This window comes from Bubalus bubalis, chromosome 24 (assembly GCF_019923935.1).
Source record: "Bubalus bubalis isolate 160015118507 breed Murrah chromosome 24, NDDB_SH_1, whole genome shotgun sequence".
Taxonomy (NCBI): Eukaryota; Metazoa; Chordata; class Mammalia; order Artiodactyla; family Bovidae; genus Bubalus; species Bubalus bubalis.
This window is the reverse complement of record NC_059180.1, coordinates 1,268,743-1,293,068: the sequence shown is the minus strand read 5'-3', so window position 1 is coordinate 1,293,068 and position 24,326 is coordinate 1,268,743. Positions and strand designations below refer to the sequence as shown.

General features: G+C 58.7%; 1 protein-coding gene across 3 annotated transcripts in view; it reads left to right on the top strand.

The window, feature by feature from the left end:
* MAD1L1 (mitotic arrest deficient 1 like 1) overlaps nt 1-24,326 on the top strand; it is a 240,635-nt gene that overhangs the window by 9,985 nt on the left and 206,324 nt on the right. For all 3 annotated transcript variants that reach the window (XM_044935777.2, XM_006046003.4, XM_045164259.1), the window contains exons 5-9: nt 1,559-1,683; nt 2,637-2,718; nt 3,670-3,800; nt 4,392-4,506; nt 6,814-6,875. In XM_044935777.2, the coding sequence (XP_044791712.1) occupies nt 1,559-1,683; nt 2,637-2,718; nt 3,670-3,800; nt 4,392-4,506; nt 6,814-6,875 (515 nt within the window). The remainder of the gene's footprint in view (nt 1-1,558; nt 1,684-2,636; nt 2,719-3,669; nt 3,801-4,391; nt 4,507-6,813; nt 6,876-24,326) is intronic.

Sequence of the window (24,326 nt, the reverse complement as noted above, 5' to 3'; positions counted from 1 at the left end):
CTCAGGAGTGGGCCCCAGCTTATTTCTGCCTTGGCAGCGCTGGAGAGCCTGTTACGGTTGTCCCTGCATCTGTCCTCTGACGGGGATGCTGGCGGAGGGGAGCCGTGACGGCCTCGGACAAGCCCGCCCCCTGCCCCGGCGTGCGCCTGCCTGCGCCCCTTGCAGGCTATTCCGGAGGCAGGGGCGGGGGTGTCCTGCACATGGCTTCATGAAGGGCCGAGGTTGCAGAGCAGGTGGCAGTGGGCCCCGGCAGGGCAGAGGTGGTGGTGAGCTGGGATGGAGCCCTGCTGCTCCTGCTCTTACTTTTCACTCCCTTGGAGAAGCTCCCCCCAACCCTCGGTCTGAATCCAGGGCTGTAAATCCACGCCCACCCCGCCGGCCAACTGTGTTTTCTTGTCATGGTGCCCTGGATTAGACGCTTGCACTCTGAGGTCATCTTGCTAATGGCTGGGCTTCCCCACAGCTTTGTCTTCCGTGGGGCGGGTGTCTGATTGCAGTATTCAGCACAGCGCCTGTCTATTTCATTCAGGAAAAGTTGTCAAAGGATATGTTTATTGTTACATAGTTTTAGTACGTTCATTCTTTGACTCCCAGATTGATTGATGTAAAAAAGGGAACCGTGCAGGATGTTAAGAGGGCAGGCCCCAGCCCCCAGCCCTGCCGTCAGCCTCTCCGGGGCCTGTGGGGGGCTGCGTGGGTGCACTCACACTGCCCTGGCTGGGCGGGCGAGGCCTGCTGCGGCCACCGTGCCTGCTCGGGGCCCCCGCAGACGTTGCTCGTGTGCTGGGTTCGCTGGTCCACCCTCTCGCCCTCAGCCTGTGGGTTGCTGTCTGGCCCTCAGGCTGACGGGGTGAGGCTCCCCTCGTTACCTTAGAGTGGCTGGCTGTCCTGTTGGAGGCGTGGCCTCCTGCCCTGGGACAGCCACAGCGGAGCCCCATCACCAGCAGGTTGTCTGGGGAGGCTGCGGTCCGCACCCGTGTCCGCCCGGTGGGCTCGCCGTCCTGGGGCTGGGCTGTGGGCCCACCCACCCCTGCCTTCCTCAGCCACCGCGTCTGGCCTGGGCATGCGTCAGGCTCTGTGGTGCTCGGGCCGCTCCCGTTCGTCCTGAGGACAGCCTCCGCCCCCGCTCCTGTGTTCTTGGCGGGCGCCTGGCTGGTTCACAAGTAGCATCTTGTGCAGAGCTGGGATGGGGCAGTTGGAGAAGGAATCCAGGCTGAGAGGGAGAGCAGGTGTGGAGGGGGAGCTGTGCGGCGCTGCTGAGGACCGGGGCTGCGTGCATGCGGCCGGTGGGACCACGGAGGGGCTGCGGGGCCGCCCGGTGCGGTCGCGCCCGTCCTGGCCAGCAGTGTCCTCGTGCCTGAGGCCGCCTGTCATCGCAGCTCGGCTCGAGGGGTGGTCACGGGCTCTGAAGGAGGAGCCGGCTCCGTCCGGGCCCTCAGGAGCGGGCTGGATGGGGGCCGGCTCTCGGGACAGCGTTGGCCCCTGAGTTTCCTTGTGAGAGGCTCCCCTCCATGCCTGTGCCGGAGACGAGGGTGAGTGGCTTGCGTCTCGCTTTCAGACCATCACCGCGTTAAAGGGGAGGCTCTCGGACCTGCAGTGGAGCGTGATGAACCAGGAGATGCAGGTCAAACGCCTGGAGTCGGAGAAGCAGGAGCTGAAGGAGCAGCTGGACCTGCAGCACCAGTGAGTGGAGGGCGGGCAGGGCTGCCAACTTCCAGGCCAGGCGTCTTTCCCCCCTGTGCCAGGCGAGCCTGGCCATCTGTCCTCCTGGACACCGTTGGCCTGAAGTCTGCTGGGGCGGGCACTGAACTGGACATCCACTTGTTATCTGGGCACAAGACCCAGGCTTGCGTTCCTGTGTGTGCCCTCTGTGGCCTGAGCACCCAGTGCCCACGAATGTCATGTGCGCTGAAGCTCGGAGGACCCGTAAACGCCCTGCATGTGCTGTCTTCCCCGCCCACGGACTTGGGGGCACACTGAGACCTTGAAGCCAGGACACTAAGTGCCGAACAGAGCAGCGTTTCACGCGTTCCGAGAACAGGAAATGGGAACAGTCTTTTCTTCCCTCCTTGCGGGGTGCCTGCTTGGTGGGAGTTTCTAGAGAAGGTATTAGGTTTGAGCTGGGTTTTGAAGGCTGTGTGGGACATGCCTGGGGTTGGGGGGATGTGGGTGGGAAAGGCTGTTTTTGGGGAGGGAGCCTTCTGCACAGAGGCACGGCAGTGTGGCCAGGCTCGCCTGGAGGCGCGGTGGAGACGCGCTCTCCTGCAGCTGGCGGCCTCTGCCTTACCAGGTGCTGTCTGGGCGGTCTGGCCGCTTGGTGGGCCGTGGACGTGCAGTCCTGAGCGGGCCCTGGGCTTCGGCTGTGCCTGGGCCGGCAGCAGCTTCTGTTGTGAGAACTGTGGAGAGAGAGGAGAACCTTGGGAAGGGAGCTTGCAGGTGGTCGAGACTTAACCACCTGCCCCGAGATTCAGGCCACAGAGGCCCGGACCCTGGGGCCTCCTTGCAGTAGGGAGTGTGTGAATGTGTGCGCATTTGTGTGTGAGTGTGCGCGTGTCTCTGCTGGAGAGCTTTGAGAGTGAGGACAGTTGTTGGCTTCCCCACCTGCCTGTTTTTGCACGTGTTCCTTCTCTCAATAGGAAATGGCAGGAAGCTAACCAGAAGGTTCAGGAGTTCCAGGCCAGCCAAGAAGTGCGAGCAGACCAGGAGCAGAGGATCAAGGTGAGCGGCCCGTGTCTGGTGGGCTTCAGGGTGCTGGCTCAGCCCCCTGTGACTCGTGGGGCGTGCTCACTGCTGTCCGGGGAAGTTAGCTGCCTGTGTCTACTGCAGCTGTTCACACTGCTGGTCATCTCCTTGTGCCCCAGGCCCCATGCCAGGTGCTGGGGTGCGGCAGAAAGTAAGAGGCAAATGCTGCTCCCAGGAAGCTCGCACTCTGCGTGAAGATCAGAATCAAGCACGTAGAGCAGAAAGTAAGCGTGTGGCACTTCAAGTACCAAGGCTGCTGTGAGGACCGAGTAGGAGTGGGCGGGGTGCCACCTGCCCGGGTGGCACGGCCTGCTCAGGCGGACTGAGCGGAGCTGGCCCCTTAGTGTTGGCTGAACAACCGCCCAGTTTAGTCCTGGGCCCATGTTCTTAACCTGCTCTGTGACCTGTTTTGGAGTTTCGCCGGCTCCCCATGCAGCCTGGGGACTCCACGTAGGAAAGGAGGGCCTTGTTGTGCAACGGCTCAGTCGTTACGCTGCACCCCGGGGCCAGCGGGCAGAGTGCGGAAGGGTGGGTGTCTCCACCCCGGGGCCAGCGGGCAGAGTGCGGAAGGGTGGGTGCCTCCACCCCGGGGCCAGCGGGCAGAGTGCGGAAGGGTGGGTGTCTCCACCCCGGGGCCAGCGAGCAGAGTGCGGAAGGGTGGGTGTCTCCACCACGGGGACAGCGAGCAGAGCCGTGCGGAACGGTGGGTCTCTCCACCACGGGGACAGTGAGCAGAGCCATGTGGAACAGTGGGTATCTCCACAGAGGCTTTGCTGCGCGTCCTCGTGCCAAGTGTGTGCCAGGCTCCTGCCCCGTGGGCGGCACTGCATGTGACCCACGGGGGCTGTGGCCCTGGAGGCTGTCGAGGCCTGGGAGCGCTGGGCGTCTGTGACCATCTCCCTCCTCTCTGTTTCCCACCTCCATCAGGATTTGGAGCAAAAGCTGTCCCTGCAGGAGCAGGACGCTGCGATCGTGAAGAACATGAGGTCTGAGCTGGTGCGGCTGCCGACGATGGAGAGGGAGCTGCGGCAGCTGCGGGAAGAGAACGCCTGCCTGCGGTGAGGGGCAGGGGTGTGCGCCTGTGTGTGTGTGTGTGTGTGTGCACATGCATGTGTGTGTGGAGAACTCCTGCCTGCGGTGAGGGGCTGGGGACGTGTGCCTGTGTGTGTGCGTGTGTGTGTGTGTGTGCGTGTGAAGATCTGCCTGCGGTGAGGAGATGGGGACATGTGTGTGGAGAACGCCTGCCTGTGGTGAGGGGCTGGGGATGTGTGCCTGTGTGTGTGTGTGTGTGTGTGCGCGCGTGTGTGTGTGTGTGTGTGTGGAGAATGCCTGCTTGCAGTGAGGGGCTGGGGACGTGTGCCTGTGTGTGTGCGTGTGTGTGTGTGTGTGGAGAACGCCTGCCTGCGGTGAGGGGCCAGGTGTGTGTGTGTGTGTGTGTGAACATCTGCCTGCGGTGAGGAGCTGGGGACATGTGTGTGGAGAACGCTTGCCTGCGGTGAGGGGCTGGGGATGTGTGCCTGTGTGTGCACACACATGTACACGTACACACGTGTGCGCACACATGTGCATGCAGCCTTCTGGGTCAGGGCCTCTGCACTCGTCCCTGGGGTGTGTGGCTGTCTGAACGACTCTGCTTCTGGCTCTGCCAGGGAGACGCGGGACACCAACGGGCTGCTGCGGGAGGAGCTGGAGGGGCTGCAGCGCAGGCTGGGGCGGCAGGAGAAGATGCAGGAGACGCTGGTGGACCTTGAGCTGGAGAAGGAGGTGAGCCAGCTGGTCTCTGTGGGGTCCTTCACTTGCCAAGGGGACCCCACATCCCAGCTGATCCACTAGAATGGCGGCTGTTGGGCTCATACGGTGGGTCGAATGGTGGCCCCTGCAGTCAGCCCTGTCCTGACCCCAGAACTATGGAAAAAGGGGACCTCTAAGGGTGCTGAGCACTAGCCTGTGGTAGGAGGTACCCCTGGGGTTCCTGCTGGTGTGCACAGGTCCTGGTGGGTGCAGGAGTGCTTGGAGGAGGCCAGAGCTGTGTGGAGTGACAAGGACTTGCTGTGCTGCTCTTGGTGGCATTGAAGATGGAGGGGCCGTGAGTCAGGGAACTTGGGGCCTTCCAGCAGTAGAGTGTCCTGTGGAGCGTAGTCCTCTGGCCTCTAAATCCAGCCCAGGGAGGTCCTCGCTGGGCTGCTCACCTGCGGGGCTCAGGACAGCAGACGTGTGTCCTCAGCTACCGGGTGCATGGTTGTTGGTGTCAGCAGCCCTTGGAGCACTTAACCAGCTGCTGAGTGGGGGAGAGCAGAGGACTCTCTGGTGCCCAGGACAGACATTGTTCCCCACAGAAGGAGCAGACTCCTGTGCTGAGATTCCTCTCCCTGGCTCTGCTGCTGGGACTCACTGTGGGCATTCTGTGGGACCTTGTGGAGATGGCCATGCACGTTGATGCCAAAGCACCCGAGTTCTCCTGGGCAGACCAGTGCAAGGCCTCCAGGCCCAGGGTCCTCTGTCCTTCCACACTGAGTACCCGTGGTCACACTCAGTCACCTCCCTTTCTGGTTTGCCTGGCATAAGCCATGGCACCGCTTCTCATGACTTCCAGTCTGGTCAGCCTACCTCCAGCAGTTCCCACCAGCTGGGGCATCCTGGGGCCAGAGCACACGTTCTCTCAGACACTTGATTATATGGAAACTCAGCCTGAAGAAGCAGTTCTGGAGACAAGTAGTTTTACTTTGGACATAGGTTGTTTGAAAGTTGGTTGAGCTTCTTTGGGGGGAATCACACTGCCTGGTTTGAGACCCTTCTGCGTGTGCTTGCTGGCTGGTGACCCTGGTAGATTGCTTTACTTCTCTGTCCACCTGTGTAATGAGGAGTAAGCGTCTCCCTGTAGGGTTGTGAGGATTGAATAAGTTCACGCAAAGTGCTTGAACAGTGGTAAGTGTTGACTGAGCGTCAGCTGTAGTCACAGAATTATTAGCCAGGCTTGTGCCCAGGACGTGAGAGGGCTCAGGACACGCTCCAGCGGCCACGTGAGCGCACGGAGCAGCACTGTGCTCGGCCCGGGAGGAGCTCGGCAGAGGCAGGTGGTCTGGAAAGGGGGCGAGACTCTGACATGTGGGTCAGCGTGCTGCAGCTGTGAGAATACTGGGCATGAGACCCCGCGTTCAGGCCGAGTTGGGGCGTGTCCTCATGTTCATCCCAGCCGTCATGGCCCTAGCCTTGAAGAATTGCTGCTTTTGAACTATGGTGTTGGAGAAGACTCTTGAAAGTCGCTTGGACTGCAAGGAGATCCAACCAGCCCATCCTAAAGGAAATCAACCTTGAATATTCATTGGAAGGACTGATGCTGAAGCTGAAACTCCAATATTTTGGCCACCTGATGCGAGGAACTGACTCATTAGAAAAGACCCTGATGCTGGGAAAGATTGAAGGCAGGAGGGGAAGGGGACGACAGAGGATGAGATGGTTGGATGGCATCACTGACGTGATGGACATGAGTTTGAGCACGCTCCAGGAGTTGGTGATGGGAAGCCTGGCGTGCTGCAGTTTGTGGGGTTGCAAAGAGTCAGACACGACTGAGCAACTGAACTGATGGCCCAGCCTGCTCTGTGTGTGTGTTTTGGGGGTGGGATTGGGGCTGAGCGTCCTGAGGAGCTCCGGGAAGACAGAGGAGGCGGTGGGGGCCGGGGTCTGCAGTGCCCAGGGCCTGCTTCCTGGGGCACAGGCTGTTACTGCAGGACCGTCTGTGAGGCTCTCTTGGCCCCCAGCCCACAGTCCTAGCCTGCTGGGAGCCTCCCCAGTTACGGCCGGTGTGAATGAGGTGCTAAACACTCAGTGTGGCTTCAGCAGTTGGGAAGCAGCCTGGGAGCATGTCGCGTTTTGGAGATGAGGGCAGGCGGTTGTGGAGGACCGGGGCCGTGATGTCACAGTGACCGTCCGTTTCCTGTGACGCTGTCCTCTCTGGGTCGAGTGTGCATGGTGGGAGGGGGTGGCATGCTGTGGGGGGACGGCAGGCCCGTGCGTCCCTGCGTGGAAACGCTGGCACAGAGCTCTGAGGGGTCTCCTTCTCTCTCTTTTCAGAGGCTCTTGACAAAGCTGCAGAGCTGGGAGAGGCTGGACCAGACCACCGGCTTGAGCATCAGGTAGGCAGAGGGTGCCAGGGCTGCAGTCGCCGCCTTCTCCTCATGGGTGACACCCTTGGTGAGCGAGCCTGTGCCCCAGGTTCCTCTGGCAGCGGCCCTACCTGCGTCTGTGGAGGCTCAAAGGGATGGAGCTGGGCAACTCTCCCTGCCAAGGACGATCTCAAGGACCAGTAGGTACTGCCCCAGTAGCACTGAGCTTTCTTAAAGGACTGTTTTTGTTTATACTGAGGAAGTAGTTGTTTTGTTGAGGGGAAGTAATTTCTTTTAGGTGGCTCTAACAGTTGAAATACACTGAGTCTTGAGGGGTGGAGCAGGGAAGCAGTGATGGTGGGTGGTTTGCCATCAGGCCTCTGCAGCAGCCTTAGCGAGTCTGTCGAGCTGACCCCACAGGTGAGCGGCGGGCATCTTCCACCCCCCTGCCGCCTGGCCTCCTGGGGTCCTCGCCCCTTCTGGGGTTGCTCTGCCGCTGGCCCTCAGCCTCTGGGCCCCTTCTCGGCCCACATAGACCGACTCTGCCTGGGCGCAGGGCTGGGAGGTTGATAGTTTAGGGTCAGTCCTTGGCTCCCGGGTCCTGTGGTGGTTAAGGAGCCTTCTCTTTGTCTGCTTGTGTGAGCTGAAGACGGGTTCTTCTCTGTGCCTCTCCTGTTGCTCTTGGAAACTGCGCCAAGACTGTGAGGGGCTGTCCTGTAGTTACACCCTCTGACTGCTGCCCCGAGACCTGCCAGTTCCCCAGCGCTGTGGGCTCCAGGCGCTTGTCGCTTGAAAATGCCCCGTTGTCTTCTCTCTGCCTTGCTGAGTCTCAGAGGACAGGCCAGGCTGCTGTTCCCGCCTGACCTCCACCTGCAGAGCCAGGCTCACATGGGCGGGCCCAGTGGGGCCTCTTGCGCGCACTTTCTCCTACTGTCTGGGCTCATGAGCTCCCGCCCGCTCCCAGGGAGGCTCTCGTCGGAGGAAGCTCGTGGCTGCTCTCTTGTGGCCTCTCGTGCCTGGGATACCAGCCGCTTGGGTGTGTGAGCACCTGACCCTGTTAAACCGTGTCTGCCCATCTGTCTGAGCCTACTTGTCGTGGGGCCTCTTACACCTTAGTTTCCACATGTATAAATTGAAGAGTTTTCTGGAATGTGGGCTTCTCACCACAGGGTCATGCTCTTGAGAATCTGACAAAACTTGTTCTCTCTCCACAAAAGCACAGATTTGCGAGTGGGTGTGTGTAGACGTGAGATTCTGCAGGCTGGTTCAGGGACCCACGTCTCCCAAGCACGGTCAGCTAGCTCTGGTGGACGGTGGCCGCTGAAGTCCAGCATTTGTGCTGGTAGCAGCAGTGTGAGGCCTGGGAGGCACTTTGGGTCTTCAGGTCAAAGCGTGGCCACAGTGTTGCTCCTCTGGGGCCTGTTGCGACCCCCGGCTCTGGCTGCTGTCCCGTCTCCGTGGGCTTCTGAGAGCTGCCGCCACGAGGCAGTGCCCTCGGCGGGCCTGCTCCCTGCGGCCTTGGGGCCTGCTGCCTGCAGCTCCTGCCGGCCCATGCTGCTTCAGCTCGCCTCTGCAAGGCGCTCTCAGCCCTGGAGGCCGAGCTTCTGGTGCTTCAGACCGAGTGTCCTCCACGTGGACTCTGCTCTGGACGGGCTGTGGCTTCTCTTAGGTTCTCAGCAGGCTCTGTGGCCTCGCAGAGGTTAGGAACTGTGAAGGGTCCACCCAGCATGACATTGGCCACCCTTTTCCTGTTTTGAGATTTGTTAAATCCCGAGGACCCAGAGATAACGGCTGGGAGGAGTAGTGTGGGCTGGTGGGCCAACCAGTGCAAACCTGTTGGGAAGCCTGTCTAGCCGAGTGTCTGTATCCGCCAGACAAGCTTGTCCACTCTTGGCCTTGTCTGACCCTTGTCTCCAGCACACGGGTCATGTGAGTCGGGGGCAGGTTGGCCTCAGGACTTGGAGGGTGTGAGGGAATGCCGTGCATGGGGGAGGTGGGGCCTGTGCACTTGGGCGTGCCGGGGTGAGCAGGGCGGGCGCCTCTGGTGTCCAGATGTCCTTGTCCCAGGGCCTTGCGGGTTGGACGGAGGGAGTGAAGGTGGTGAAGGTCTGTGAGGTGCTGACGACTCACGACTACAGTCTGGCTGGTGATTTGAAGGTGCTGAACACGGACGCGTTGTGATGTATCTGTGATGTACTCGGGGGCACATTTAACAAGCTGTGTTTATAGGGTCCACGCACTGGGAACTGAGATGTGGCTGAGAGAGCGTAAACTGGCAGCAGGTAAGCCGGTGCAGACAGACGCTGTCTCACTGAGTGTTGTGGAGATGACTCACAGGGTCAGCGCAGTCCCACGCAGCCCCAGGAGGCTCTTCTGGGAGAAGCTGACAAACTGACTTTAAAGTTTCTGTAGAAGCGGAAAGGGCCTGGAACGGCTGTCAGGCTTTGGGAGAAGAGCGTGTCAGAGGGTTGCCAGAGGCTGACCGCAAGCTCCCTGTGAGCAGCGTTAATCCAGAAGGGTGGTCATGGTGTGGAGTAGATCAGTGGGGAGAATAGAAAGCTCAGGAATAGTCTAAATACTCAGAGTCAATTGATTTCGGTCAAAGGTGACAAGATAATCCAGTGGGAGAGAGTCTTTGAGCAGATGGTGCTGCCCAACAGGGAGTCTGCATAGACACAGGCACCTCATACTGGCCACTGAATAGTTCAGCGGGGCACGGACCTACGGGTGAAAACACACTCCTGGAATCGTGGGTTTGGTAAAGAGTTCTTAGGACACAAAAAGCAAGACATACATGGAAAAAAATGGATAAGTTAGACTTAATCAAAATAAAAAACTGTTGCTTTCAAAAAGCACTGTTAAGAAAAAAATAAGGCAAAACGTAGAGTGTGAGAAAATATTTGTGATATGTGTGTCTGACTGAGGACTTTTATCCAAAATGCAGAGTAAAATGCTTTCAAATTGATAAGATAAGCAGGTTAAAAAAGTGGGTGAAAGGCTTTGGACAGATAACTTTGAGAAGATGTGTGGTGAATGAAGACGTGAAAGCTGTTCGATGTCGTCAGCACACAGCAAAGTTCAGGTCCCAGCGAAAGCCCGCTCCCCACCCGGGGACGGCGTGGTGCAGCGGGCGCCGGCCTGGCCCGGAGTCAGCAGTGGACGCGGTGCTGTGTAAAGCCTTCACTCTGGGAACAAGCTCTCTTCTTGAGTTTGTCTAAGGCCCATGGGCAGCTGGGGCTGGCCCAGGCTCTTTCAGTGCGTCTGGGTCTTGGGGACTTGGAGCAAGTGCTGCAGGAGTGTTGCCGTGCAAGCCAGCGGAGGGCTGCAGAGGGTCAGGTTCAGTTCAGTTCAGTTCACTCGCTCAGTCGTGTCCAACTCTGCGACGCCACAAATCGCAACACGCCAGGCCTCCCTGTCCATCACCAGCTCCCGGAGATCACCCAGACTCACGTCCATCGAGTCGGTGATGCCATCCAGCCATCTCATCCTCTGTCGTCCCCTTCTCCTCCTGCCCCAATCCCTCCCAGCATCAGAGTCTTTTCCAATGAGTCAGCTCTTCGCATGAGGTGGCCAAATACTGGAGCTTCAGCTTTAGCATCATTCCTTCCAAAGAAATCCCAGGGCTGATCTCCTTCAGAATGGACTGGTTGGATCTCCTTGCAGTCCAAGGGACTCTCAAGAGTCTTCTCCAGCACCACACTTCAAAAGCATCAATTCTTCGGCACTCAGCCTTCTTCACAGTCCAACTCTCACATCCATACATGACCACTGGAAAAACCATAGCCTTGACTAGACAGACCTTTGTTGGCAAAGTAATGTCTCTGCTTTTGAATATGCTATCTAGGTTGGTCATAAGTTTCCTTCCAAGGAGTAAGCGTCTTTTAATTTCATGGCTGCAATCACCATCTGCAGTGATTTTGGAGCCCAGAAAAATAAACTCTGACACTCTTTCCACTGTCTCCCCATCTGTTTGCCGTTAAGTGATGGCATCAGATGCCATGATCTTCGTTTTCTGAATGTTGAGCTTTAAGCCAACTTTTTCACTCTCCTCTTTCACTTTCATCAAGAGGCTTTTGAGTTCCTCTTCACTTTCTGCCATAAGGGTGGTGTCATCTGCATATCTGAGGTTATTGATATTTCTCTCGGCAATCTTGATTCCAGCTTGTGTTTCTTCCAGTCCAGCGTTTCTCATGATGTACTCTGCATAGAACTTAAATAAGCAGGGTGACAATATACAGCCTTGATGTCCTCCTTTTCCTATTTGGAACCAGTCTGTTGTTCCATGTCCAGTTCTAACTGTTGCTTCCTGACCTGCATATAGGTTTCTCAAGAGGCAGGTCTGGTGGTCTGGTATTCCCATCTCTTTCACAGTTTTCCACTGTTTATTGTGATCCACATAGTCAAAGGCTTTGGCGTAGTCAGTAAAGCAGAAATAGATGTTTTTCTGGAACTCTCTTGCCTTTTCCCTGATCCAGCGGATGTTGGCAATTTGGTCTCTGGTTCCTCTGCCTTTTCTAAAACCAGCTTGAACATCTGGAAGTTCACGGTTCACATATTGCTGAAGCCTGGCTTGGAGAATTTTGAGCATTACTTTACTAGTGTGTGAGATAAGTGCAATTGTGTGGTAGTTTGAGCATTCTTTGGCATTGCCTTTGGGATTGGAATGAAAACTGACCTTTTCCAGTCCTGTGGCCACTGCTGAGTTTTCCAAATTTGCTGGCACATTGAGTGCAGCACTTTCACAGCATCATCTTTCAGGATTTGAAATAGCTCCACTGGAATTCCATCACCTCCACTAGCTTTGTTCGTAGTGATGCTTTCTAAGACCCACTTGACTTCACATTCCAGGATGTCTGGCTCTAGGTGAGTGATCACACCATCGTGATTATCTTGGTCACGAAGATCTTTTTTGTACAGTTCTTCTGTGTATTCTTGCCACCTCTTCTTAATATCTTCTGCTTCAGTTAGGTCCATACCATTTCTGTCCTTTATCGACCCCATCTTTGCATGAAATGTTCCCTTGGTATCTCTAATTTTCTTGAACAGATCTCTAGTCTTTCCCATTCTGTTGTTTTCCTCTATTTCTTTGCATTGATTGCTGAGGAAGGCTTTCTTATCTCTCCTTACTATTCTTTGGAACTCTGCATTCAGATGCTTGTATCTTTCCTTTTCTCCTTTGCTTCTCACTTCTCTTCTTTTCACAGCTATTTGTAAGGCCTCTCCAGACAGCCATTTTGCTTTTTTGCATTTCTTTTCCATGGGGATGGTCTTGATCCCTGTCTCCTGTACAATGTCACGAACCTCCGTCCATAGTTCATCAGGCACTCTATCTATCAGATCTAGTCCCTTAAATCTATTTCCCATTTCCACTGTATAATTGTAAGGAATTTGATTTAGGTCATACCTGAATGGTCCAGTGGTTTTCCCTAGTTTCTTCAATTTAAGTGAATTTGGCAATAAGGAGTTCATGATCTGAGCCACAGTCAGCTCCTGGTCTTGTTTTTGCTGACTGTATAGAGCTTCTCCATCTTTGGCTGCAAAGAATATAATCAGTCTGATTTTGGTGTTGACCATCTGGTGATGTCCATGTGTAGAGTCTTGTCTTGTGTTGTTGGAAGAGGGTGTTTGCTATGATCAGTGCGTTCTCTTGGCAAGAGTCTATTAGCCTTTGCCCTACTTCATTCCGTATTCCAAGGCTAAATTTGCCTGTTACTCCAGGTGTGTCTTGACTTCCTACTTTTGCATTCCAGTCCCCTATAATGAAAAGGACATCTTTTTTGGGTGTTAGTTCTAAAGGTCTTGGAGGTCTTCATAGAACCGCTCAACTTCAGCATCTTCGTGTAAACCCCAGAGGAGGCGGGAGGACGTGGTCTTCGCCCCCCACCCTGCCCCCCGCCTCTGGGCGGCCCCCCAGGCTTGCCCGTGTGCCTGTCGGGCGCCAGCACGTGGTGCCCTGGTTGTGCCCAGGGCTGCCGTTCTCAGAGCAGGATGAAGGGCTGCCCCCAGGGCAGGGCTGCTCGGTGATAGGGCTCTCACCCTCGTCCGTCTTTCTGGGCAAAAGCTGGTAAATTCCTATGCGATTTTCTAGAAATGCTGTGTGTACGTGTGAGCTTTTTTTTCTTCCAGTTTTATTTTGATATCAACAGACAGCACTGTACAGGTTTAAGGCATGGGGCATAATGGTTGGGGTTATACATCTCATGCAGTGATTACCATGGTGAGTTTAGTGGGTGCAGAATTTAAAAAATAGGAAAAAAAAAGTTTTCTTTGTCATATAAGCTCTTGATGTATTCCCTGCCCCCCTCCAAGAGGTGCCCACTCTGTGCCGTCGCCCTGCAGGCTTGCTTTGTTCAGTTAACTTCTGACAGTGCTCATGCCCCGACGCAGCCTGGCCTCCTGCGTCGTCAGGGTCCCGCGGTATCCGTGGTGTGGGTGGCTCTGATTGACTCGGTTCCCCTGCTGATGGCCATCAGGGCGTCTCCAGTGGGGTGATTTTCCCACCAATAAGCAGTGTTACTTTGGTTGGACGCAGTAGTTTTTTACCCTAAAAGATACCTGTGTTTGACCGAACTGCCCTCCAAGCGTGTACCTGACCTTTCTGTCACAGCGTGGGCGCATCGTCGGTCGCTTGAGGCAGTGTGTGTTCAAAGGCTCTGACAGGGATGGAGAGTGCAGTCACAGCGGAGGGGCGGAGAAATGCAGCGGCCGGGCTTTCAGAAGCACCTCAGCAGCTCCTCTTGTGGGGGATGCTCACCCAACAGGCACAGAATGCCTGTTGAGCCCCTCTGCCGCCAAACCTCTCATTTCATAGAGGAAACAGCTTGCTTGTGGCCAGGGAGCCGCTGTGCGACGGCTTGTCTCCACCCTTTTGCGCCTGAGTCTGGCCCGGTTTCAGGCAGGCTGGAGGGCGCGGTACCTGCCAGTGTGAGCACAGGTGTGATGGAGTGCGCGGCGCGGGGGCTGCTGGCACCAGGGACACAGAAGGGTGGGCGGGCTTGTTGCCTCTGAAGCCTGGCAGCTGCGGCCCTGAAACTGCTGACCCATCATCTGGAGCGAAGCTGGGAGCTGACAAGTGCTGATCTGGACGTTTCCCAGAAGCATTTGTAGGCTGGCCAGGTGACAAGGCCTGGGTACCGTTCCCCTGATGTGCGAGGCCAATTAGGAGGACGGCACAGGGCGTGCATAATCTCCTCCTAAGAACGGATCCTACTGAGCAGGTTGGACACTGTTATTACCCTGGTGACTGTGTTCCCAATTTCTAATTACCTGGGTGCTGGGCTGATCAATACAGGAAGTGCTGTGGGCGCATGGGGAGGTGGCTAGGCTGTCCGCCGTCTCAGTTGTTTTAATTGGTCTTGGTGTGGCTTTCTTTAGAAGTTGGAGAGAAGATGGAAGGAGAAAGCTTAGGCCTTTTGGGTGCTTGTGAGCTGGGCCCCTTCTGGTCCAGCAAGCTGATGGCTCCTTAGTCTCTGCCGAGTTCCTATTTATTCTTGGTTCATTCATTCTCTCACGCGTTCCCAGCTGTTCTCAGAAATCCTAGGTCTGCAGGGGGGCGTTGAACCGCGTTTGATTCGCCCTCAGGCCTGTGTGTCTGTGAGGTGTTAGCTCCCAGGCCCCTGCAGCCCCAGCTGTGAGCTTCCTCCCCCAGGGGTGCAGGCAGAGGCCGGGGGCTTCACCCGCCTGCGGAGGCTGACAGCAGCTGTTCCCGGGGGTTTACTCACCGTGGGTGCCGAGTCCTCAGCCTCTCTCAGCCTTGGAAGTTGTGTCTTCTGTTCTGGTCATCCTCAGGCTTCAGACTTGTGACCCAGGAGCCTCTGCCTTTAGAGCCTCCGTGCCCAGACCCGAGGCGCGTTCCAGGAACGTTTGGTGGTGAGTGATGACACCGCGGCAGCCTTGCTTGGCAGTGCTGTGCTCGCTGTGACTTGGGTGGGCGCCCTTTGGCGCTTGGCTGCTGTGGCAGAGTCCTGGCGCTGTGCGCGGTGCGCCCGGTGGGCACCAGATGGCAAGTGTAGCAGGGAGCGTCCTGACCGCGCTCCTTCTCTCAGCTGCAGCCCTTGGGGGCCTCCCGCTCCCTGCTGAGGCCTTCACATGTGAGTTGGCAGCGTCGTGGCCCAGCCTCTGCCTCTGGACTTGTGCAACAAGGTGTGGACAGACCCTGACAGGTTCGCTCAGCCCCAGCGGGAAAAGAAACTGCTTTATTCCCGTGGGGTCTGGGCTGGCCAGGAAGCTCTGATGGAGACCCAGCTGGGCACGGCCCCGTCTCCCCGGCTCTGGGCTTTGCAGCGCTGCAGGGAACGTGGTGGAGGAGCGTGCTCCAGAACCATCTTCCTAGGGGGGCAACCTCGTGTGTGCTCCCCGTGGCCGAGCAGCAGCCTGTGCTCGGGAAAGCAAGCGGACCTGTGCTTCTCTGCTTCTCACTTGGCTCTTGAAGCACTCTGGGGGCTTTTCTCCCATCTTTGTAGATACGGCTCTTCTACTTTTGTGCCTCCTTTTAAATTCACATGAGGCGACAGTCGAAAGCCAGGCAGTGAAAGGGTTTAGACCAGGTCAGGCTGTGCTGGATTCCCAGGGGCTTGCTCGGGGGGGATGCGGAGGCAGCTGTGCTGTCCCAGGGGCTCAGACCTGGCAGAGGCTTGCTGAGAGCCAGTCACGCCTGCGGGCCTCCAGGGGCTGTGGGAGGACCCAGGCCTCTCCCTGGTGGGTGCCAGGGTCCCTGGGCAGAGTGGGGGTGTCCTGAGAGGACCAAACGTGAGGAGGGCTCGGGGGCTGCACACTCCCTGTGGGGCATCCCCGAGGGCCTGCCCCCTTAGAAAGCCACCGTGGCCTTCGCAAGGCCAGTGTCTTGGGGCGGGGTGAGGCGGGGGGTCTTCTGGGACAGTGAGAGGACTTTCAGTCGGCGTGTGCACCTGGGCTTTCCCCCGAGACCCTTGGCTGTCAGCTCTGAGGCTGTGAGGAGAGGCCTGTGCAGTCATCCAGGGCCTCCTGGGGGTCAGCTGCAGGCAGCCATGTGCCCCGTCGACCTTTCCCACGGCCGCTGCTGTTTGCGTCAGAAGCTAGATCTCTCCTCCCATGCAGCTCCGCCTCAGTTCCCTGAGTCCAGGGTCAGTCAGTGCCCCAGCCTTCTCTGCCTGGAGCCCTGTGCCCGCTTCCCATGGGTGGCTGGCCGCCTGGGGACCTGGCTCGGATTCTCCAAGACCGGCTGGAGGCCAGGGATGGGCTTGAGGAGTGGCCTGACCTTCATCAGTGGTGAGGGACCCAGTTGGCGGCTCTTGGGCCTCTGGAGCAGGCGGGCTTTGAGGCAGGGCCCTTGCCCCTGAGTTGCATGCGGAGAACCGGTTCACGACCGTGGAAGGGAAGTGAAATGGTCGTTTAAACAAGAGGGCGCTGGGCCCAGGGCTGCTGGGTGACTGTTGATGGACATGTGCTCTGGCTTTCCTCCAGTGCTGCTTCCTCCTCTGCTGTCCTGCAGGCTCCCGAGCCCCCTGCCGTCAGGAGCTCTGCTCTCGGTTGAGCTGAGGCTGTGCACCCGGAGCTCTGACATGCCGCCTGGGCCCCCCTGCTGATTGTGTGCCAGCCTCAGCAGCACGCAGGCTCTGGTGCCGCCTTGGGTGAGCTGTCTGAGGGTACATGTCCCTTGGCAGATAGGCGTGTCCTGAGGATGAGAAGGGAGGCGAAGCGACAGGAAGTGTCCCGGGTGCGGGCGGTGGTGGACCCAGTGCGGGTGCTGCTGGGGAGTCGGGGCTGGAGGCGGGGAGCACCCTCTGGAGGTGGAGTCGCTGCCCTGAGTCTCCCAGTGGCGGGACCACAAGGTCCTTCCCTGGCCTGTCTTGGGTGTGCCCGGGGCGGTGGGTGGTGATTGTCCCGAGTGGGCGGCCCTCCCTGGGGACCCTTGGCCCCGGGCAGGGCTCTGGTCCTGGCTCCTTCTGCCCTGTGTCTCGTGGGGGTTGCTGCTGTGGAGGCTGTGTCTCCAGAGGCCTCCAGAGCTCGCTGTCCCCTGCAGTGGGGGACCTCTGCCCTAAGGTGCTTGGTGTCCCTGGGCCTGTCAGGGACACCCTGTGTCGGCCCCCTCCTGGCCCGGGCTGGCCCTTGGGCTGCCCATCTGTCCTCATCCCTCCGTCCCAGGGAGCTGAGGGTGCGCCGGCACGGGGGGCAGTGGGCAGCCCCCTGGGTGCGGCTGGCTGTGCTGTGATGGCCACGCCTGAAGCGGGCACGTGGAGGCTTGCTCTTCACGGTGCTGTGAAGGAGAAGGAGCGGCTGTGCCTTCCTTCCCCTCTTGGCCCCTGAGACGGTCAGCAGTGAAGCAGCCCCAGGCAGGACGCTGGGCAGCCCCTCGGCTTGGGGGGCCGCGAGGGAGACCTGGCTCCCCGCCCCAGCTCATGGGGCCACTGAGGGCTGGCGTCTGCAGACAGGCGCAGTGTCCTCAGGGGAGCTGGGCTCTCGCCCCGGGACTGTGCCTGGGCTCCTGCTCTAGGGTTTGGCAGGAGGTGGTCGCCGAGTGCAGGTGGCAGGGCGTGTGTCTCGGGCACCGTCCCTGGCCTGGGGCTGGGGGCTGTGGCCCACGGTTTGTGTCCAGCACTCCAGACTCTCCGTGAGCATTTGCCCCACTGAAGACCACACGCTTCAGACCTCAGCGCTGTGGCGGGCCTCTGGAAGGTGTTTCCGTATCGTGCTCTTGGGGATGCTGAGTGTTTGGGGTGCAGGGTGGCCAGCTCCTGGCCTGGGCCTCGGGGTCTGAGAGCAGGCTGTCACTCAGGCAGCGATGGGGCTTGGCTGGAGGGCGGGCTTGGCCGTCAGATGGTGGCGCGCTCAGCTGGTGGGGGGGTGGTTCTGAGGAGGGAGCAGCAGGGCCGCACTGCCTTGGCACAGAGCACGGTGCCCCCCGGGGCTTGGGGAGAGAGGGCACAGATGCGCCTGGCAGGCTTCCTTCCTGTTCTGTCTTCACCCTGACTTGGGAGCGGAAGATGCCAGAGAGACTTGGGAGACACCACCCCTTCCTCGCTGGCGCCTGTGGGGAGCTGTGTGGAGTGCATGCCACCCTCCTGCGGGGTGTCTTCCCTCTGCAGCCCGACAGAGAACTCAGGTCAGCTTCATGAGCGCGCAGCGGTGTTCCCGTGTGCGGACCTGTCAGGAGAGGCTGCGATCGGCAGGAGGGAGGGTGGGATGCGTCCGCGTGACGCCTGGGTCCCGTCACCGGCCCCAGGTGGCTGCTTGGCTGGCCGGGAGCCCCTGGCAGTGCCTGGGAGGTCTCCATGACTCGGTGTGTGGCTCCTGCTGGCGCTGAGGCTGCAGGGGTCCTCACGGGCACCCTAGCTGCTGCGTGCTGACCCCCGCCTCATGGCGGCCGTGACTGTGGGTCTTGGGGCCTCTGTGTGTCCTGAGTGCAGCGCAGGCCAGCGCGCCCACCGCACGGAGGCTGTCGGGGAGAGAGGGGCCTGGGCCAGGGTGCTGGGCTGAGCTGAGTCGGGCAGGGCTGGCTTTCAGATGGTCCTCTCTCACGAGGCTTCATCCAAGACGCACGCAGGGGAGGGACTCCAGTGGAGGAAAGCAGGCTGCTGATGGCTTAGAATTGTTCCGGACATGCAGAACTAATCTTAAGCCTGGAAAACACCCCACAGAAAATGAGAACACCCAGCCTGACGCTTGCCTGAAGCTGGCATAGAGGGTTGTTTAGGAGGGGGCTGGTGGGACCTGCGAGGGAGGTGGGACGTCGTGTGTCCCTGGTGGGGCCAGCGTCCTGTTGGGGGGCATTCAGATCAAGTTCTGAGGGGAAACGTGTGCTGCAGAGCGGGTGAGCGGAAATGGGGTTGGGGCGGAGGGCCGAACGAACCCAAACAGCAGGACCTGGGGGCCGGGAGGACCGCCACTGCCAGGTGGGCCCTGGACGAGTTTAGAGGTTTCTCTGATAAAGCTTGTTGGCAGCTGCCATCAGCTGCTTTCCTTCACCCTGCCCTTCCTCCCAGCCCCTGCAGCTTGATGGGCAGAGCTTGACCCATCCCCATGTCCCTGACCTACGTGTGGCATCCCCCGGGGTGCGGGGAGAGTGCGGCCCGGTCCCCTCTGCCCGTCAGTGAGGGGAGCCGCCTGCACACACGTGAGAGCTCTGAGCCCACGCGGGTCCTGCGTGGAGCCTTCAGGACCAGGCTGGGCTGAGGGGAGCACAGGGTGGGTGCCGTGGGGGTCTCTGAAAACTCCCCTTTCCTGCAAGGCTCCGAGGAGGTGGAGCTGAACGAAGGAAACCCCGAAACAGCACCCCTGCTCCGCCCACTTTGTCCTCAGAAACCTGGGGGCAGGTGTCCAGCTGACCCGAGGGGCAAGCAGAGCCCTGGGCGCTCAGGCCCTGACGGGGCGGCAGCGTCTGGGGGCCAGTGCCTCCCGCTCCACCTCAGGGGCCGCTGGCAGCTGCTGCCTGAGGCGCTTCGTTTGGTTGAGAACCTGAGGCTTCCTGCGGGGAGGGGAGGGGCCCGAGCCACCCGAGAGGCAGCGGGTGGGCTCAGTCTGAGCAAGGCCTGCCCAGCCTGCCTTCCTCCTCCTCCACCTGGGGCTGTCGCTGCAGGAGCGGGCTTGTGAGCAGCCTCGGGTCCATTAGAGCTGATACGGGGACGCCCCCGGCCTGCTCCGGGAAGTGGCGCTTGCAGCCGCATACCAGCCGGAGACTGGGGGCTCTCAGGAGTCGCTCGTCCCAGGCAGTTCTAGGGTGGGTGCGTGGGGTGGCAGGGATCGCATCCTGAAGGGGTTTGGGTCACGCCGTGGAGTTTGGGCTTCCTCCTGCCGTTGACAGGTGGGCCTCTCTCCTCCCTGCTGTCACGAGAGGCCTGGGTCCTTGGCTGGGCCCCGCCTGGCAGAGATCTCGGCCGCTGTCTGAGGCACTGCAGGCTCCCGAGCCCCGCAGCGCCAGGAGGGTGGGGGTGCTCCCACTGGGTGAGGCTGTCCCGTAGGATTTGCTGGGACCTCTGCCCCTAAGCAGAGGATTGTGTTAGTCTTGTGGTGGACAGTTGAGGGGTGGCTCTCCTGCCGGGAGGTCTTGGAACTCATGAAGGTGTCTCCTGGTCAAGGCCAGTTTCTCTCCATCCGTCCTGGTTTCCCTTCGGGTCGATGCCCGTCCTCCTGACCCGTCCATCGTCTGTTGAGAGAGCGGTGACTTTGGGGAGAGGCACGCACGTGTTCCTTCCTCACACTCTTTAAGTTGTGGACCTGCTGTTTGCTGGACATCGCGGATCTGAGTCACACTCTGTAGCTTTGTGCTCACGGGACAGACGGAGGCTTGTAACAGCGACACTGGAGGGGCGCCTCTGGACCCGGCGAGCTGAAGCTGGGTCTGTGTAGAGGACGCAGAGACAGCAGCATTTTCAGGCAGCATTCAGCTGAGTTGGAGACGAACCTCAGCTGTAGCTTTGCTGCACTTGAACGATACTGGTGGGTAGAAGGTCAGACTTTTCTCTGGTCTGAAAGTTGCAGGCTGACTCGAGGCCCCGAAGCTTGTCTGTTTGAAGGTAGTCTCTGCTCTGAAGGGGTCTTTAGAGCGGGGCCTCACCCGTGCTGGCAGCGGCTCACCCGAGGAGAGCTGCCGGGGGCTGTTCACCCCTGTGCACGCGGGTCCTGCTCGCCCGGCGCCCGGCGCCGCGGACGAGACAGCTGCTGACCCCTCCACTCAGCAGAGGAGGGGCCGGACGACAGGTGGGCTCGCTGGCCAGGGTCGTGCAGTGTCTGTGGTGCCTTTGTGGAGCCACCTGGCTGGGCCTGGTCTAGTGGGGGGGCCCTGCCCTGCGTGACCTCCACCCATCTGGCTGGCCGCGTGGTGCCTGCAGCTGGAGCCTGTGCCTTTGTGAGCCTGTCCGCCTGCTGCTGGTGCTCAGGCTTCTGCTGGGGAGCTGCCCGCCCGTTTGGCCCAGGCAGCGCTCGGCCCACAGTGGGCAGGGAGCCCATGCTGATAGCAGCCCTTTCAGACCTGGCGGCTCCCCGTGCACTTGGGCTCGGAGGTCCCGCCAGCCTGAGAGCTGCGGTGGGGGTGGCGGTGACTGACTTCTGCCTTTGTTCAGGCTGACCCCTCTGGGGTGCGGGGTGAAGGAAGACGGTGGTCGCTTGGGAGGGGAACGGTTAACTTCTGAGGCCGCAGCACAGTCCTGTCTTGCTCACGAAGGTGGTTGAGGTAGAGGGGCAGCCGTTTTCATTACGCGCAAACGACTCTTTAGTTTCGTGGAACCAGACAGCCTTCCCACAGCAAGACGGGAAGGCCTCTCCCTCATCTGATCTCTTCAGAGTGCTATGGTTTGCTTCTCGACGGTTTGTGGGTCTGTGTGGAGGACATTCAGACACCGTTCTGTCTCCTGCTTGCTCTTGCTGTTCTGTGTTGCTGGATGCCTCCTACATCACGCTTGTTTGGGCTGGGCAAGCTGCATGTTGGGTTTGGAGTAGGCTCCTGTCGTCAGAGCACGTTTTCTTCCCCTTGCACGGGCGCACCTTATTGTATCGTGCATTGCTTTGCTGTGCGTTGCCCATATTGCATTTTTACAAATTGAAGGTTTGTGGAAATGCTGTGTCAAGCAAGTCTTTTGGCGCCATTTATCCAACAACATTGTGTTTTCATGGAGGCAGGTACACTGTGGGTTTACATGTGACGCACACTCAGTAGACCCCACCACAGTGTGAATATAACTCGTTCACCGGGAAACCAAGGGTCCACGCGACTTGGTCTTGCAGCACTCGCTTTACTCTAGCTGTCTGGAACGAGAGCCACAGTCTCTCCAGGTCTGCCCATGGGAGGATTAGGCTTTTCCTGCTGGACTTAGTTGGGAAGAGGGTCACTGGAAGCGGCTGCTGGTGTTCCCCTCAGTTGGGGCGTTTTTAGTGTTTACTAGAGCTTGGTTGCAGCGCCTGGGATGTCCCCTAGGGGTCACTACCAAGTTATCAAAGCCTGAGCCTTCAAATGCAGACTTGGTGACAGAGCATGTAGTTTGTCTTGTCTTATCCAGGTAGTCGACTAGAGTTTTCACAGCTGTACAGTCAGCACCTGGGATGGTGGATTTATAGCAGTGCCGGCAATTTTCTTCTCTGTAAAGGGCCAGGTGGTAACCATGTAAGGCTTTGTGGCCCATGAAGTCTCTGTGGTGTGCTTAGCTCTGTCTCTGTGACACAGGGTAGGGTGGCCAGCCCTCCCATTTGGCCTGGGATGTGGGATTCTTCATGCTTGAACTAGGGTGGTCCAGGACAAAACAGAGCTCTCGGTTATCCGGCAGGAAAGCTGCCACGTGCTGTGAGTGAGTGGGTGTGGCCACGTTAGGAGAGCTTTATTGTTTAAAGAGATGGCGGCGGGGTCTGACCTGAAGGCCACAGCGTGCTGCTGCTGCTGCTGAGTCGCTTCAGTCGTCTGACCCTGTGCGACCCCATAGACGGCAGCCCACCAGGCTTCCCCGTCCCTGAGATTCTCCAGGCAAGAACACTGGAGTGGGTTGCCATTTCCTTCTCCAGTGCATGAAAGTGAAAAGTGAAAGTGAAGTCACTCAGTCCTGTCCGACTCTAGCGACCCCATGGACTGCAGCCCACCAGGCTCCTCCGTCCATGGATTTTCTAGGCAAGAGCACTGGAGTGGGGACAGTGTGCTGAGCCCTGCCTTAAGGTCCAGTCCGGGCCATTTGATTTAAAGAACCGGCCCAGAGCCCTGCTCCCTGCTTTCTCTGCAGCTTGTTTTCCTCGTGGCTTTCTGCTCATGCAGGGGCATGGGATAACTTTCTTTCCTCTTTTCTGGTTTGGGAGAGTCTGGCCACGGACGTAACCTTGTTTGGGGCGGCTACTGGAAGTGGGCCAGGTGCAGGTTCGGGCGCCTGCATCACAGGGGCAGCACCTGCCCTGCCGGCCCCTGGTGCTGGGCCTAAGCTCCCGCTCAGGGTGGGAGATGCCTGCAGGACGGGGCTCCTCCAGGTCGGAGCTCTGGAGCAGTTCACTCCCAGGGCCCAGGGCGGGCGCGGGGGGCCTCCATTCTGTCTTCCCTCCTCCTGGTAGCCGAGTTCCCAGCAGACGCTTGTTGAGCAGTTGGCTGGGGCAGATGCCCAACTGGAGAGGTCACCGAGACCGCTAAGTGCCATCCCTGCTCCGGCACTGAGCTGAGTGTTGCCTTGTTTTGGGGGCTGAGGGGCCTTGGCCTCGCCTGGCCTGGGGTGGGGAAGCCCTCCTGTCAGACTTGGACTGGGCGTCCCTTGTCTTGCTCCTCGGTGGCTGGGTGGGTGGGCGTGCTGGGTCGGACCTGGGGTCCAGCTTCGGGAGGGAAAGGACAGACTCAGGGCCTGCAGTGGTGTCCAGGGCTCTCGTGTCCCCACCTTCCTAGGCCTCCTGGGCCCGGACCCTGACGGTGGAGCAGGCCGCCGCTCCCTCTGTCTGTCCAGACAGGAAGGAGTTGCTTTTGTTTCCAATAAGAGCATGAACACGGCTCCGAGTACTTCCATTTACTGACAACCCTTGCCAAATTAATTTTATTTAATTATCTCCCAGGGCTAAGCTTGAATACATTTTGTGTTAAATTCACAGTTTTCCTTTTTCTAAACGAAATGGACTTAATGTCCTTGTTAAAATCTGATTAAAACTAAAATTGAGTTTTTTGAAGTCTGATTATTCCATGAAATGGAATTTTTAAACCTAATTATGGATGGATTTGCATATACTTCACAGCACCATTGAAAAGAAAGTGGAAATAAATTTATTAATGACATCCTTTCTGTCGTTTCCTTGGGGCATGACGTTAGTGTCGGAGTGGAGGCAGGTGGGGGGAAAAGCTACCTTTCTTTCCCCAGTTCTCAGGAGGGATTTGTTTTCAGCTTTATTCCTTGGAGAATCAGTTCCCAATGACTGTGCACTCAGTCTCGTTTTCATTCCGCCCTTCGCTAATCTACCAGTTTCATAGTTGATAGCCTTTCTGCAGCTCCTGGATTCAAAGCTCTTATCTTGGAGGAGGAGTGTGGGAGGAGGGGATAATTATTGTAGTCTCAGGGGGGTCCCCCTTTCAGCCCCAAATATGGATTTATAATTAATAAGCTGCCTCATTCTAACTCTGTGTTACAGGCCTGTTATTAATAAAAGTGAGAATAAACTTGCTCTCTGTGGCCACCTGGAAGTGGGCGCGGGGTCTCCAGAGGGCCGCTCCTCATCCTTGGAGAGACACCGCCTTCCGGGGGGACCATTTCCTGTGCCACGTCTGGAGCCACACCACCTCTGTGGACTTGCTAGCGACTGTGTGGCTGGCAGACCCCCAGCTGTCCTGATCTTCAGGTGCTCCGTCCACGAGGGACACCGTCACTCGCACTTCCTCGTGGCCCTGCCCTTGGCTCTGTTCTGTTTCTGTCAGTGGCCCGTGCTTCGTGGGCACCGGGAGGGTGGCTGCGCGAGCGGCCCTGTGCTGGGTGCCCTTGGCTCTGTTGTGTTTCTGTCAGTGGCCCGTGCTTCGTGGGCACCGGGAGGGTGGCTGCGCGAGTGGCCCTGTGCTGGGGCAGAGGG